Raw genomic sequence first — 15,343 nt, 5'->3', positions numbered from 1 at the left:
AGGGGGGGGGGGGGGGGAGGATGGGGTAACCAGGTGATGAGTATTAAGGAGGACACGCGTTATGATGAGCAGTAGGTGTTACATGCAACTAATGAATTGTTGAACACTACATCAAAAACTTATGATGGACTATATGCTGGCTAACTAAACATAATTAAAAAAATTAAATAAAGTACCTCAGTATGAACAACAACAACAAAAGAAGTTAATTGTAGGTAATTTAAAATATGAGGCGGTATTGTCTGAAAAGAAATTCATTATTTTAGTCATGACCCCTAAAATCCCATATGATATCTTTGTGTAAATAAGAAAAAGAGATTTTTAAGTTAGTATGTTTTATGTTTTCTCTATAAGCATATTATAATAAATTGAACCTGTTATGAAAATGGATCTTTTAATTTTTACAAGTGGATTACATTTAGTAAATATTATTATATAGTGATTTGTCTCATTAAAAAAGGAACTATCCTTAAAACTGGGGACTTTACAATACCTTCCTGGTATCATAAACAAATGGCAAACAATAAGAACTGCAAAACTTAGCTAGTATGCAGCAATACCAATGAGATTTTTTTTTTAAGGTAACTGTCTCTTGGTTTTGCAATTTACTTATTTTCATTTGTTCACTTAACAAATAACTATCAAGTGTCTTTTAGTTCCTAAGTGTTATTCTGATGTTGTAGAATGCAAACATTCAAAAAACACAATCCCTGCCCTCCAGGAATTTGTTATTATCATTGTCATTTTTATTATTTACTCTACTTTATTCAGTGCTTACTATGTGCCAGAGTCCCCTAGTGCTTATGATTACCATTGTTATTTTTTTATTGGCATTTAATATGTTCCAGATACTATGTCCATAGTGAGGAATTAGAGTTTTAGGAGAGTGGGTAGAATTTAGGGTAAGTATGCAGACTGAATAGTAAGTTTGCCAGGTAAAGTGGCAGAAGGACGATGTTTGGCAGGAGAAACATCCATCAAGATTACATGTTTTGCAGACGGAACAGCAGTGCAAAGGCTAAGATGTACGAGTGAACTTCGGAGGATTTATGAGCAGTTCAGTTTTGCCAGTACAAAAAGTGTGCTATGGGAATGGTTGGAATGAGGTGAATACTTAGCTAAGGCAAGCTTATGAAAGTTTTTCAGTCGTATGGAAAGGAGTAGATCTTACCCTGTAGACCTTGGTAACTTGATCAGGTAAAATGCTTTTAGCTGCAAATAATAGGTGACTTATAACAGTGACTAAAACAGGGGCACCTGGGTGGCTTAGTCAGTTAAGTGTTGACTCTTGGTTTTACACAGTCTCGGGTCATGAGATCAAGCCCCACATCACGCTGGGCTCCGTGCTCAGCACGGAGTGGGCTTGAAGATTCTCTTCCTCTGCCCTTCCCCGCATTCTTGCACTCTATTGCACGCTTCCTTTCTTTCTCTCTCTTTCAAATAAATAAATCTAAAAAAAAAAACAAAATAGTGACTAAAACAATAGGAACTAGAATTGTTTTGATGGTTCAGTGATGTCATCAGGGTCCCAGTTGTCTCTTGTTCAGCTTTGAGGTTGGCAGTATTTTATGTCTCCCTTCCTGGTTGGCTAATTAGCAACAGCTCCAGGCCTAGTCTCACATGACAATATCCAATGACTGGAAGGACTGTTTTTCTTTATATGTTTCTTTCATTAATTAACTAATTAATTTATTTAAGATTTTATCCATTGATTTGACAGAGAGAGAGAGACAGCGAGAGAGGGAACACAAGCAGGTGGAGTGGGAGAGGGAGAAGCAGGCTTCCTGCGGAGCAGGGAGCCTGATGCGGGGCTCAATCCCAGCACCCTGGGATCGTGACCTGAGCTGAAGGCAGACGCTTAACGACTGAGCCACCGAGGTCCCCCCTATACATTTCTTTTAAATAAGAAGAAAACTCAGAGGCTTACAGTGAATTTCCTCTAACATTTTCTACGCTCGGATGTATCGCATGCTTGTTCCTAAACCAGTCACTGGTAAATCAGGTACTGTGAATAGCTTAGAATAATCATTTCTCCTTTTGAAGCTGGGGTGAGGCCACCTTCTTTGTGTATGGGGACAACAAATATCCAAATAAAGTTGTAGTTCTCCAGCAAGAATGAAGAATTACGGAATGGCCATTGGGGAGGGAGCCAGCAGTATTTGATGCAGGGATTCATTGGAGAATTTGAAGCAGAAGGGTAATAAGATTAGATTTGAATTAGGGCCCTCTGGTTATGGCATAAAATAGGGATCACCAAGCTTTTTCTTTCAAGGGCCAGATCGTGACTATTTTAGGCCATGTGGTTTCTCAATTACAATTACCATTGTAGGGTGAAAGCAGCCATAGCAATATATTGGTGAATAGATGTGACTGTGCTCCAATAAAACTTTATTTACAGAACCAGATGGCAGGTCGGACTTGGCCTGTGGCCGTAGTTTGCTGGCCCCTCATGTGGAGGATATATTGAAGGAAACCATGTAAAGAAACTGGAAGACAAAGGAAGCTTATATTTCCTTAGCCTAGTATCAGTCCATTATGAAATTTTCACCCTTCTATACTGAAAAAGTCAGGAGGCTCAGTTTATTCAATTTAAAATGTTGTTCTTTTTCTAGGCCTTATGTCTTTCTCATTTTTTAAAATTTAAACAATTTTTTTTAAAGATTTTATTCATTTGAGAGAGAGAGAGAGATAGGGAGCACAGTGGGGCAGAGGGGCAGGGGCAGAGGGAGAGGGAGAAGCAGACTCCCCGCTGAAAAGGGAGCCTGATGCGGGGCTTGATCCCAGGACCCTGAGACCATGACCTGAGCTGAAGGCAGATGCTTAACTGACTGAGCCACCCACGTGCCCCCTTTCTCATTCACTTTGCTTAAAAATTTTTTATTAATTTAAGAAATAACAATAATAGTTGGTGGCTTTTTTTTTCCCCTCTGGAAGTCATCAGTTAAGAGCTCATGTTTGAGTAGGGCAGTGGCAGGGGAAATATAAAGCAGAGACAGAAAAGAAGTATAGTTAATATGATTTCGTGATTATTGAATGTAAAAAGTTAGGGGAGAGAGGAAATCTAAGAAGATTCATATGTTTCCAGGTTGTACACTAGCATTTAAATTGGACATGAAGAATGAGTAGGACTTTATCGGATGAAGAGAGGAGAGCGGTGGGAGTAGGGAAGACCAGGTTTTTTTCTGTATATGTTGAATTTGATGGAATGTCCATGTAGTATATTTTCGGTAATTGGATAATCGAATACTAGGAGTTTCTAGCTGGAGGTAGAGCTTCAAGGTTGGAGGTGCAGATTTGAAATAATCTGATTAGAATTATTAAGCAAAGTGATAGCTTGGACAAAGATTGAGCTTGTCCATGGTGGAGAAACATATAGAATGAGAAGGAGGCCAGTGAACAAACCCTGGGAATACCAAAATATAAGGGTGGATGGAGGAGTAGGAGTTAGTAGAGAAGACTGAGGAGTGACTGGGGAAACGTAAGAGAGGAATTAGAGGAAGTGATGGTGAAAAAATTAAAAAAATATTTCAAGGAGGCGTATTACTGAAAAGAAAGAAATTACTGAAAAGAAAGTTGGATTTAACTTTTAAAAGCTCTTTGGTGGTAACCTTTTCAAAAGAATTTTTGATTTGTACGATCTATTATTTACATGATTGGTACTTTCTACGTCCAAATATGGAAAAATAACACATCAAGTAAGGTCCTACGTAACTTTTTTGTAACTGCAGTGTCTACCCGGACAGGGTCAAGGGAAAATGGTCTAGCCTGGTGAGTAGACTTGCCAACATTTTTCCATAATTGTCCAAACCTAGGAGTCAAGTGTGAGGAAAAGTGTTGTCTTTCTTACCTGTTTCTGGTGGAGATACTTGAGTTTTCCTCAAGTCCTCAAGTCCTTCTGGATGAATACACTCTTCTGGATGAATACGAAAACAAAAACAGCAACAGGCAGGAAGCCACTGTCAGGTCCTATCTCTGATATGGAATCATGATGCAGCTGTATTTTGAGAGTTTTAAATTTTGATCAGAAATAGTTTACAGACCTGCAGTTTGGAGCCTTTTGACCTCTTTTAAATATTTTATTGCAGAAAACTAGTATAATACCGAGGAGAAAATATAAGGTGATACACTGAATATACTAGTCTCACTAGTTTAGGAATTCTGTGTCAGTAAAAACAGTCAATACGTGACTATTTTGGTTAGTGCTGTCTCTCTTGATCCTCTTTTCATTTGCCTTCTTCTAATATCTCCACTTCTACTGCTCCTTTCTGAATTTCATCTCTAAAGAAAGCGCTAAGGAAAATTGTCTTGGAATCCAACACTATTAGAACACATTTCTACCATATGTATGTTTGACATATATGTGTATTTCCTTCTAAGGTAATGGGCTACCTAATCTAAAGTGTATCTCATATTTTATTAGTTTCTTGTGCTAAATTTCTTTGTATCTGTATCACAGTGACAAAGTTAGTGATGATGGTCTGCCAAGACTGAAAGCATTTTCTGGATTGTCAGAAATTTTTATCTGATACACTTTTAATGTGACATGCTTTTATATTTTTTTCCAGAAATTGGTAAACTGTGACTTAACAAGAATATGTGGTCAATTAGATTACCAAGTTTTTAACCATCTATGTATATAAGATAACTCATTTTGTTTTCCCCCAAATGAGCCCTATTGATCTTTAATGATCAAATCCACTATTTTCAGGGTGGAGCGGATAACTCATATTTTGGATGGAGTATTTTTGGCTTTTTTTTTTTTTTTAGAGAGATTTTATTTATCTACTTGACACACAGAGACATAGCAAGAGCAGGAACACAAGCAGGAGGAGTGGGAGAGGGAGAAGCAGGCTTCCCGCGGAGCAGGGAGCCCGATGTGGGACTCGATCCCAGGATCCTGGGATCATGACCTGAGCCGAAGGCAGACGCTTAACGACTGAGCCACCCAGGCATCCTATTTTTGACTTTTTGACTAGTTTGTCGACAACTGCCTTTAATAGGTGAACTATGCTTTTAATTCTGTAAGAAATTAAGGAAAAGACTGGAAACAAAACTCTATAATCAATAGTGTGTTGTTAAACTGTGTATGATAGTTACATATTTTTCTATAATTATCCCAGTTACCTTATTGATTCATTAACTACCATAAAAATGGTATTAAGCCCTATTTATTTATGTATTTATTTTCTTTAAGATTTTTTTTTGATTTATCTGACAGAGAGAGACACAGCGAGAGAGGGAACACAACTAGGGGGAATGGGAGAGGGAGAAGCAAGCTTCCCGCTGAGCAGGGAGCCCGATGTGGGGCTCAATCCCAGGACCCTGGGACCATGACCCGAGCTGAAGTCAAACGCTTAACCACTGAGCCACCCATGCGCCCCGAATTAATCCCTATTTAGTTGGAGAAAATTTATGTGATCTTTTCATTTTTTTATAGGAAATTTTATACTGTAGAACATTTTGGTAATCATCAGGATTCTCTTTTTTTTTCCTGATTAAAATAAGATTGTTGCTTGTTTGACATTATTTTCTGATCATTATGTCATCTCTTCTTTTTATGCCTTTATTCAGATGGGTATAGAAAAACAGGAATCTCCAAGGCAGATACTAAGAAAACCAGATTCAAGGAAAGGTGTTCTGTGAAATAACCGTCTGACTGTAATCATGTATAAAATATCAACCCAAATCATAAAAATTTCATATAATGCAGTTGTATTAGAGGCTCCCAGAACGACACCCAGATTTGGTTATTCACTAGAAGAACTCACAGGTCTTAGCATATTTGTACTCATGCCTTTGGTTTATTACGGTGAAAGGATACAAAGCAAAATCAGCACAGAGGAAAGGTGCATGGAGTGAAGTCTAGAGGAAACCAAGTGCAGGCTTCTAAGAATCCTCTGCCTATGGCTGTGCTTAATTCCTCCAGCATCAAATTATGACAACACATATGAAATGTTGTCTGCCAATACAAGAATCTTATAGAGACTCAGTGCCTGAAGTTTTCTTGAAATGATAATCATGTAGGCATCTTCTCCCTAGCGTATACCAAAATTCCAGGTTCCCTGAAGGAAATCAAGTATACAGGATAAGACACCTGGTTTGTACCAACACTTAGGCACAGCCACTCTTACCAGCTATGGAATGGTGGGAACCCTCCCAAAATCCAAGTTCCCGGATACCAACCAAGGGCCAGCCATTCAAGTGGGATCTAATGGTGGCAGTCTTTGGCCTGCTCTATGGAATCTTTTTTGCATAGGAATTATAGCCCTGACTTAATTTTTGTTGTTGTTTTAAGATTTTATTTTAACAGCAAGTAATATGATGGTATCACATGGTACTGGTTTCAGTAGCATGATCTGTATTAAATTGAAGTGCTGGTTACTTTTTTGACTTTTGGTGAATATTTAACAGGTATTTGTACATACATTACTGGGGCAATATTAGGTAATTATCTGGTTTTTTTACCTTATTAAACTTTCATTATGATTCTTAGATTAAACAATGATTTCTGATTTAAAATTAGAATAAAAATTCTTAATTATATAGATAATCCAGTTTTGTTTCACATGATAGTGAATCCCTGTTTATAAGATTCGATTATATAATTGTCAATTATTTTCTTGCCTAAGTATGCAATTAAAATTATTTGCTTTATCTATTTTCATATACTTCAATTTGGTGGATAATACCTGTATTCTGTTACTTCGGTCTTTATCTTAATTTTCACGGTGGCTGTATCTTACTTTAATACATGGTGATAGCAGGCTTAATGGATACCTTTTTTTTCCTTCACGATAAATAGACCTTACTTTTTAGAACATTTTCAAGTTAACAGCAAAATATAGCAGAAAGTACAGAGAGTTTCCATTTACCCCATGTTCCCATACATGCATAGCCTCCCCTGTTGTCAACATCCTGTACCACAGGGATACATTGTTTCATTTACATTAACTCATCTTTATCATCCAAAGTCCATAATTTACATTTCAGTGCAGTCTTGGTGTTGTACATTCTATTGGTTTTAACAAATGTATAATGACATGGAATAGTTTCACTGCCTTAAAAGTCCTCTGTGCTGTGCCTATTCATCCCTCCCTTTGCCACAACCCTTAACCCCTAACTTGAAAAGTTTTGCTTTTTCCAGAATGTCATATAGTTGCTATCATACAGGGGATATCTTCTTGAATGTTTATTTTTTTATTTATTTTTATTTTATTTTATTTTATTTTTTAAAGATTTTATTTATTTGAGAGAGAGAGAGAGAGAAAACTCGAGGGGGGGGGCAGAGGGAGAGGGAGATGCAGACACCCCCACTGAGCAGGGAGCCCGATGCGGCGCTCGATCTCAGGACCCTGAGATTATGACCTGAGCTGAAGGCAGATGCTTAACCGCTTAACCAACTGAGCCACCCAGGCGCCCCTCTTCTTGAATGTTTAAAAAATTAAAATTCCAAGGTAATTGAATGTAGTGATTCAAGATATTCTTTGTCCTTTGTTTTGTTTTGTGTTCATCAGTGTAGGATCTGATGACATATGCCTTACAGACTGAAAAAGTGTGATTTCTATAGACATTTGTCACATAATGGGGAGGGTTGAGAACAATGACATCATGTACTACTACCTAGCACTAACCATTGGTACCATTCTGGTCTAAGAGATGGGTCCAGATAGACTCTCTAGCAATGAAAGTAGATAGTCTCAAGAGGTTATACTTTATAAAACCAGAATCACTAAAATCACTAAAATCTTTCATACTTACCTGCAATTGGAAATAAGGCCATAGGGAGTCTGTTTGCTATGTTTTGCCATGCTGCAAAGTACAGTGGCTATAGACCAAAGTTTGTGATGAGATGTTTCATCCTAAACTTAACAGTCTCTGCTGAAGAGCTGGAGAAGTTCTGTTGTGTTACAGCAAAATAAATGCAGTCTCTTTTAACTGCTCCTAGTAGTGGAAGTCCAGAAGAATCATGTTATTTAGGTTTGACATTGTCGGTCTATGATAATGATTCTGCTAATGATACTGTTTTCCGTCAGTCTCATAGGGTTTGGTTACAATTATGGTCATTATAAACATTCACTTGGAGGTATCAAATTCTGATAAATACCATTCTTTTCTTGCATTTGGTAAATGTAGAGGAGAAAGTAAGATTTCTTAATGCATTAACTGCCTACCAATTTTATAGTTAATACTCATTCCAGTGTGGTCCAGGTGTGATCTTGAAGGAATACTTTTTAACAAATCATCAGTCTTATACTTTTAATATTCTGTATTTTTCTATTGTTGATTTAAAATGTATTTTGCGGGCGCCTGGGTGGCTCAGTTGGTTAAGCGACTGCCTTCGGCTCAGGTCATGATCCTGGAGTCCCGGGATCGAGTCCCGCATCGGGCTCCCTGCTCGGCAGGGAGTCTGCTTCTCCCTCTGACCCTCCTCCCTCTCATGCTCTCTCTCATTCTCTCTCTCTCAAATAAAAATAAATAAAATCTTAAAAAAATAAATAAAAATAAAATGTATTTTGCTTTTTTCTTTAGTGGCAGATAAGAATTCTGAAGAAGAGTCTTTAAGCAGGTAGGATTTTTATGGAATCTTTCAAATTATGTGTTAACTAAGGGAATGCAGAGAAAAGCATTTGTTGAGTTCTGCTCTGGGCTAGACACTATATTATGTACTTGACACTTATTACTTATATAGTCATTACAATAGCTTCACAAAGTAGCTCTGCTATTATAGCCTATTTTTTATTAGTCAGCTGTGGTGCAGGGAGGTTGATTAATTGACCTGTGATTACATAGTTAATGAGTAGCAGACCCATGATTTGACTGTCAGCCTGTGTGACTCCCATCTCCATTCTTTTGTCCCTCAGCAGCACTGGGATTAAGATATAGATCCTAGTCAGATCAACTCAGTCATATTCAGTTATGTGTTAATCCTGATTTAGAGTTTTCTTAAGAAACCAGGTTAGTTCAAGCATTTGTCCTAATATATTTGACAACTAGTGATAACTAGAGGTAATTACTGCAGTGGTAACTAGTCTGTTGTTTTTACTGTCAAAGATTTTAGGGTGGATCTCAGTTACCTATGGCCACAGTACATAGCTTTTACATAAGCAAGACCTAATCAGGCAGATTCTTAGATATAGTGATGTCTGCTCTCCTTGAGATGAATGATTTTTCCAGAAGTGAAGGATATGTAATCTAGGTGTAGACCATGTTGCATTAATTAAATTTATCATCTATTTAGAGGATATTTCTAAATGATTCTCTACTTACTGACTTCCCAGTCTAGTTTTCCCCAGGCTAGTACCCTTGACTAGTTCTTTGAAGCTTCTTCTTTTTTTTGTAGACCTTTTTCTTTTTCTCCATGACTTTTCTATAATCTTTTCTTGATTTTTTTTTTTACTTTGTTCTCTGCTTTTCTTGGTGTTTCTTTTAGTCCATTAATTATTTCCATTTCTGCCAGCTAAATAGTCTCTGTGTTTCTATAGACAAAATCAAAAGCACATAGAATTTCAGGATCTTAAGGAATCTTAGAGATGAATTAATCAAAATACCCTCTGGTACTGCAACCTATGTTCAACATCCTCACCAAGTGGTTGTTTAAATGGAGAATTTGAAACTCAAAAGAGATTAAAAGTGACTTATTTGGATATGATAAGTGACAGAAATGAGATTTAAATTCAGGTTTTTTCCTTTTTTCTCATCTTGTAGGTAAATGTTTTAATAATTGAAAGATGGGGAGGGGGTCTTGTGAACACAGTGAAGGGGGGTATGGAAGGAATTAGCAGGAGAGGCCAAGTTTCAAGAAGAATAACACTGGGTTGGATAGTTTTAGAAAAGATGTCAGAATATTGGGGTTTATGATAAGTTAGATAAAGATGAATTATAGGAATGAAGGATACACACACACACACACAAAGGAATGAAGGACACAGGATATTGGGAGTTGTTTAGAAAGGCATATTAAAATAGAGGGTTGAAGAGAATCCTGAGCAGCTTTTTTGTTTGTTGGTTTAATTGAATGAACTAGCATACTTCTGGTTTTCTGTTGAGAGATATTAAAATCATTTGAGCCACTGGGAAGAATCTTTTTACAGCATATAAGAATGTGATATCATCTACTTCCACCCCAACTTACAGAGAGTGGCTTAGATCCTCTTGAGTAATAGGCGGAATGGAGATTCTACACAACATGGATGTATGGCCCAAGGTAGCGGTCTCCTCACTCCACCTCTTTTCTTAATTCTCTGATGCCCTGCCCATGTACATGTAGGGTTTGGTGGGGTACGACTGGCTGTCAAATCAGTAACAAGAGTTTTATTTGGGTAGTTGGTAACATGTCTACGTTGAGATGACTACACGGATGACTGAAACTCCATTTTGCTTGTACTCCAGGAGCAGGAAATGGCTCCTACTCTTGGACATTTGAGCCTATCCTTGTTTTGGGAGTCTGTGCTTTCATAGACTAAAGACTTAAAGGTTGGAGAGTACCACTGAGCCCTGCAGAAGAGTGATAATAGGTGTGGGAACTCACAGAAAGAAAATGTTAGGCAGTGTATAGGGAAATAGAGGAAATAGACTCTGTTTTTATAGCAGTCTCTCTTCTGAGTGCCTATGAAGGTTTTTAAGGTCTTGCTCATTTATGTAGACCTAAATAAGGCAGGACCTGTGAAGGAAAAAATTTGAAACTTATAATTTTTGATCTTTTAATCTGGGAATAGTATTCCCACTAATAACATAAATTTGTTCTTTAACTTTGTATATTTATTTATTTATTTTAATTGAAGCATAGTTGACACAAGATGTTATGTTAGTTTCAGGTGTACAAGGTAGTGCTTGAACAACTCTATATGTTACACATGCTTACCACAAGTATAGCTACTATCTGTTACTGCATAATGCTATTACAATACCATTGACTATATTCCCTATGTTGTACTTGTATCCCTGTGACTTACTATAATTGGAATCCTGAACCTCCCATTCCCCTTCACCCATTTTGTCCGTCCCCGACCCCCTTCCCTTCTGGCAATACAGAATTCTCTCTATTTCTGGGTCTGTTTCTGCTTTTTGTTTGTTCATTTGTTCTGCTTTCTAGATTCTACATATAAGTGAAATCATATAGTATTTGTCTTTCTCTGACTATTTCACTTAGCATAATACCCTCTAGGTACATCTACATTGTTGCAAATGACAAGATCATATTCTTTTTTATGGCTGAGTAACATTCCTCTGTGTGTGTATGTGTGTGTGTGTGTTTGTAAGAGATACATCTGTTGATGGACACTTGGGTTGTTTCCATATATTGGCTGTTGTAAATAATGCTGCAGTAAACATGGGGGTGCATATATCTTTTCAAATTAGTGTTTTCATTTTCTTTGGGAAAGTAAGTAACCAGTAATGGAATTACTGGATCATACGGTATTTCTATTTTTAATATTTAAAGGCAACTCCATACTGTTTTTCACACCATTTTCTATCCCCATCACCAGTGCACAAGGGTTCCTTTTTCTCTACATCCTCAACATTTGTTTTTTGTGTTTTTGATTCTAGCCATTCCGACAGGTGTAAGGTGATAATTCATTGTGGTTAACTTTTGAACAATTAACTTTGAAACATTTCAGAGAATTCCTTGCCTGTCACTCTTAGTTATGGGAACTAAGACTGGGTCTTTACTAGGTATTTCACATCTTCGGAGAGGTGGAGGCAAGATAGATAACAAAAACCTTTTTAAAAACAGAGACCAAATTTGGAAGACCTGTACTCTAACAACTCTAAAACATTGATGACAGAAATTGTGTTAAGACAGAAGAAGTGGAAAGATGTTGCATGCTCATGGATGGGAAAAACACATATTGTTAAAATGTCTATACTACCCAAGGCAATCTACAGATTTAATGCAATGCCTATTAAAATACCAACATTTTTCACAGAACTAGAAGAAACAATCCTAAAATTTGTATGGAACCACTGAAGACCTCGAAGAGCCAAAGCAATATTGAAAAACAAATTGGAAGTATCACAATTCCAGTTTTCAAGTTATATTACAAAGCTGTATTCATCAAAACAGTATGGTACTGGCAAAAAAACAAATATAGATCAGTGGAATAGAACAGAAAACCCCAGAAATAAATCCATAACTATATGGTCAATTAATCTTTGACAAAGCAGGAAAGAATATCCAATGGAGAAAAAGCAGTCTTTTCAACAAATGGTGTTGGGAGAACTGGACAGCTACATGCAAAAGAATGAAACTGGACCACTTTCTTTAAAAATAAACTCAAAAATGGGTTTAAGACCTAAATGTGACACCTGAAATCATAAAAATACTTGAAGAGAGCACAAGCAGTAATCTCTCTGATACTGGCTGTAGCAGTGGTTTGTTGTTTTTTTTTAGTTTGTTTCTTTTTTCTCTAATTATGTCTCCTGAGGCAAGAGCAATAAAAGCAAAAATAAACTATTGGGACTACATCAAAATCAAAAGCTTTTGCACAGTGAAGGAATCAGTCCACAAAATGAAAAGGCAACCTATGAATAGGAGAAGATCTTTGCAAATGACATATCTGATAAAGGGTTAGTATACAAATACAAAGAACTGATAGAACTCAACACCCAAAACACAACCCGGTTGAAAAATGATCAGAAGACATGAACAGACATTTTTCCAAAGAAAACATACAGATGGTCAACAGGCACATAAGAGGATGCTCAACATCACTCATCATCAGGGAAATGTAAATCAAAACTACAATGAGACACCACTGCACACCTGTCAGAATGACTAAAATCAAAAACACAAGAAACAAGTGTTGGCGAGGATGTGGAGGAAAAGGAACCCTCTTGGATTGTTGGTGGGAATGCAAACTGGTGCAGCCACTGTGGGAAACAGTATGGAGTTTCCTCAAAAAGTTAAAAATAGAACTACCCTATAATTGAGTAGTTGCACTACTAGGTATTTACCAAAAAATACGGAAACACCAATTCAAAGGGATACATGCACCCCTGTGTTTACTGCAGCATTATTTACAAGAGTCAGCCCAAGTGTCCATTGATAGATGAATGGGTAAAGAAGTGATATACATACACAATGGAATATTATTCAGGCATAGAAAAGAATGAAATCTTGCCATTTGCAATGAAATGGGTGGAACTAGAGAGTATTATGCTAAGTGAAGTCAGTCAGAGAAAGACAAATACCATATGATTTTGCTCATATGTAGAATTTAAGAAACAATAAAAATGAGCAAAGGGAAAAAAAAAAGACAAACCAAGAAACAGACTCTTAATGATAGAGAACAAATTGATGGTTACCAGAGGGAAGATGGGTGGGGGAATGGGTGAAATAGGAGATAAGGATTAAGAAATGCACTTGTCATGATGAGCACTGGGTGATGTATGGAATTGCCCTATCATTATATTGTATACATGAAACTAATATAGCACTTGTATGTTAATGATACAGGAAAAATAAAAACAACAAAAACAGAGGCCAAATTTTAAGTATATCAAGAAACTTCATTCAGTAAATAGCTGACCTTTCATTTGATTTTTCTTTTTAATAAACTTGTTTTTGTTGTATGTTTTTGCTCTAAAGTATTTCCATTAAACCTGGTACTGATGATTCATGGCCTACATCAGATGATGAAGACTTTAATTTTGATATCAAGGTAAAGTACTCTTGTGAAATTTGTTTTCCTGCTCTGAATTTAGTTTGTATATTATTTACTCTTAAAATTTAGCAGTGGCCTACCTATCATCATTTTATGTTTGTAATGGAAAGTTGGTCAGAACAAACCATTTTGTAGAAATATGATGAGTTGAATTTTTTTTTTTTTTTTACTCTGGTAAATACTGAAGGTGGAGGCTGAAAAAAATGGACTGGAAAATACATAATGACAGGAAAATTATATTGGGAAAAGTTTTTCCATAATGGAGGAAATAAGATATTTGGTCAAGCATAAGGATTTTTACTGTGAGTTTTAAATTATCTTAACATGACTTTCTTTCCTTCTTTCTCAATATGACGTTTATAATACTCATGCCTAAATGAAATCTTTAGTGGATTCAATTATTGCGGACATTTTTTCCCTTGGTAACATATAGTTTTACAAAAGACTTTTTTCTCTATTTCTATCCTTTGTTGTACATTTAGACTAAAATAATATTAGAAATTGTGGAAATTCAGAAATTTAAATTGTTTCTCAAAATTTATATTGCAAAGGTATTCCACTGTGTTTTCAAAATAATTCCATTAGGAGTTTAGTTAAAACTTTATCTAAGTGAAGAATACATGTTTTGCCTAAAATAATAATCAGCTCTAGAAGCAGAGGCTCTTCGTACCCATATGGTAAAATGTCCAATTTCAGAATCTTTTATATTATAGTTTTTAAAAATATCTACTCAATCTTTGTATCAGATTCTACAATTTAAAATTTCATTCTTATTTAAATATTCATTTTAAAGCCCCTGCATCATTATAAGCTACTGGATGTTAGGAAATGTAATTGTGCATCTCCTGGAACACCCAGAATAAAGTCTTGCTTGGAAGAAGCAATTTAGTATTTTTTGAATGTGAATAAATGAGCAGACAGATGGAATTCTGTATAATGGAATGTTATAAGTAATGTGCATAATTAAATATATGAATTTTTAAAAATATGGCTCAAATTTATATTCCTTTTTTTTAATGATTTATTTATTTGAGAGAGAGAGAATGAGAGAGAGAGAGCACATGAGAGGGGGGAGGGTCAGAGGGAGAAGCAGACCCCCCTGCAGAGCAGAGATCCCGATGCAGGACTCGATCCCGGGACTCCAGGATCATGACCTGAGCCAAAGGCAGTCGCTTAACCAACTGAGCCACCCAGGCGCCCTATATTCCCTTTTTATGTTTAAGATTTATAAGTGCAAATGAATTATGTTGAGGAAATAAATAAGAAAAAAGGTTACAGTATATTTTTTAGTATCCTCTAATTGTGAGCTCAGAATTTTCTTTTTTCTTTTTTTTTTAAAGATTTTATTTATTTATTTGAGAGAGAGAGAGAGAAACAGCATGAGAGGGGAGAGAGTCAGAGTGAGAAGCAGGCTCCCCACAGAGCCAGGAGCATGATGTGGGACTCGATCCCAGGACTCTGGGATCATGACCCGAGCCAAAGGCAGATGCTTACCGACTGAGCCACCGAGGCGCCCCATGAGCTCAGAATTTTAGCTAAAAATTCCTCAACTATTTTCTTTTAACCCCATCTGTATCTCATTAGATACATCCTTTCAAGGTGTACATTTCTCCTTAGAATTCTCATTACCAGTTCTTTCTCCAAGTGGAAAGTTGATGTGTTAGAAACATTTCTTTTTC

General features: G+C 36.5%; 1 protein-coding gene across 1 annotated transcript in view; it reads right to left on the bottom strand.

The window, feature by feature from the left end:
- Positions 1–3,071: 3,071 nt before the first annotated feature.
- The window catches only part of LOC123324862 (ankyrin repeat domain-containing protein 26-like), a 33,234-nt gene continuing 20,962 nt past the window's right edge, over positions 3,072–15,343 (bottom strand). Inside the window, exons 5-7 of the mRNA XM_044915233.1 lie at positions 4,232–4,290; positions 3,848–3,913; positions 3,072–3,304 (exon numbers count right to left, since the gene is read on the bottom strand). Coding sequence (XP_044771168.1) covers positions 3,072–3,304; positions 3,848–3,913; positions 4,232–4,290 — 358 coding nt within the window. The remainder of the gene's footprint in view (positions 3,305–3,847; positions 3,914–4,231; positions 4,291–15,343) is intronic.

The sequence above is a fragment of the Neomonachus schauinslandi genome, chromosome 5 (genome assembly GCF_002201575.2).
Source record: "Neomonachus schauinslandi chromosome 5, ASM220157v2, whole genome shotgun sequence".
Classification (NCBI taxonomy): domain Eukaryota; kingdom Metazoa; phylum Chordata; class Mammalia; order Carnivora; family Phocidae; genus Neomonachus; species Neomonachus schauinslandi.
Note: the sequence above shows the minus strand (reverse complement) of the source record. Positions and strands in the feature narration are given on the sequence as shown.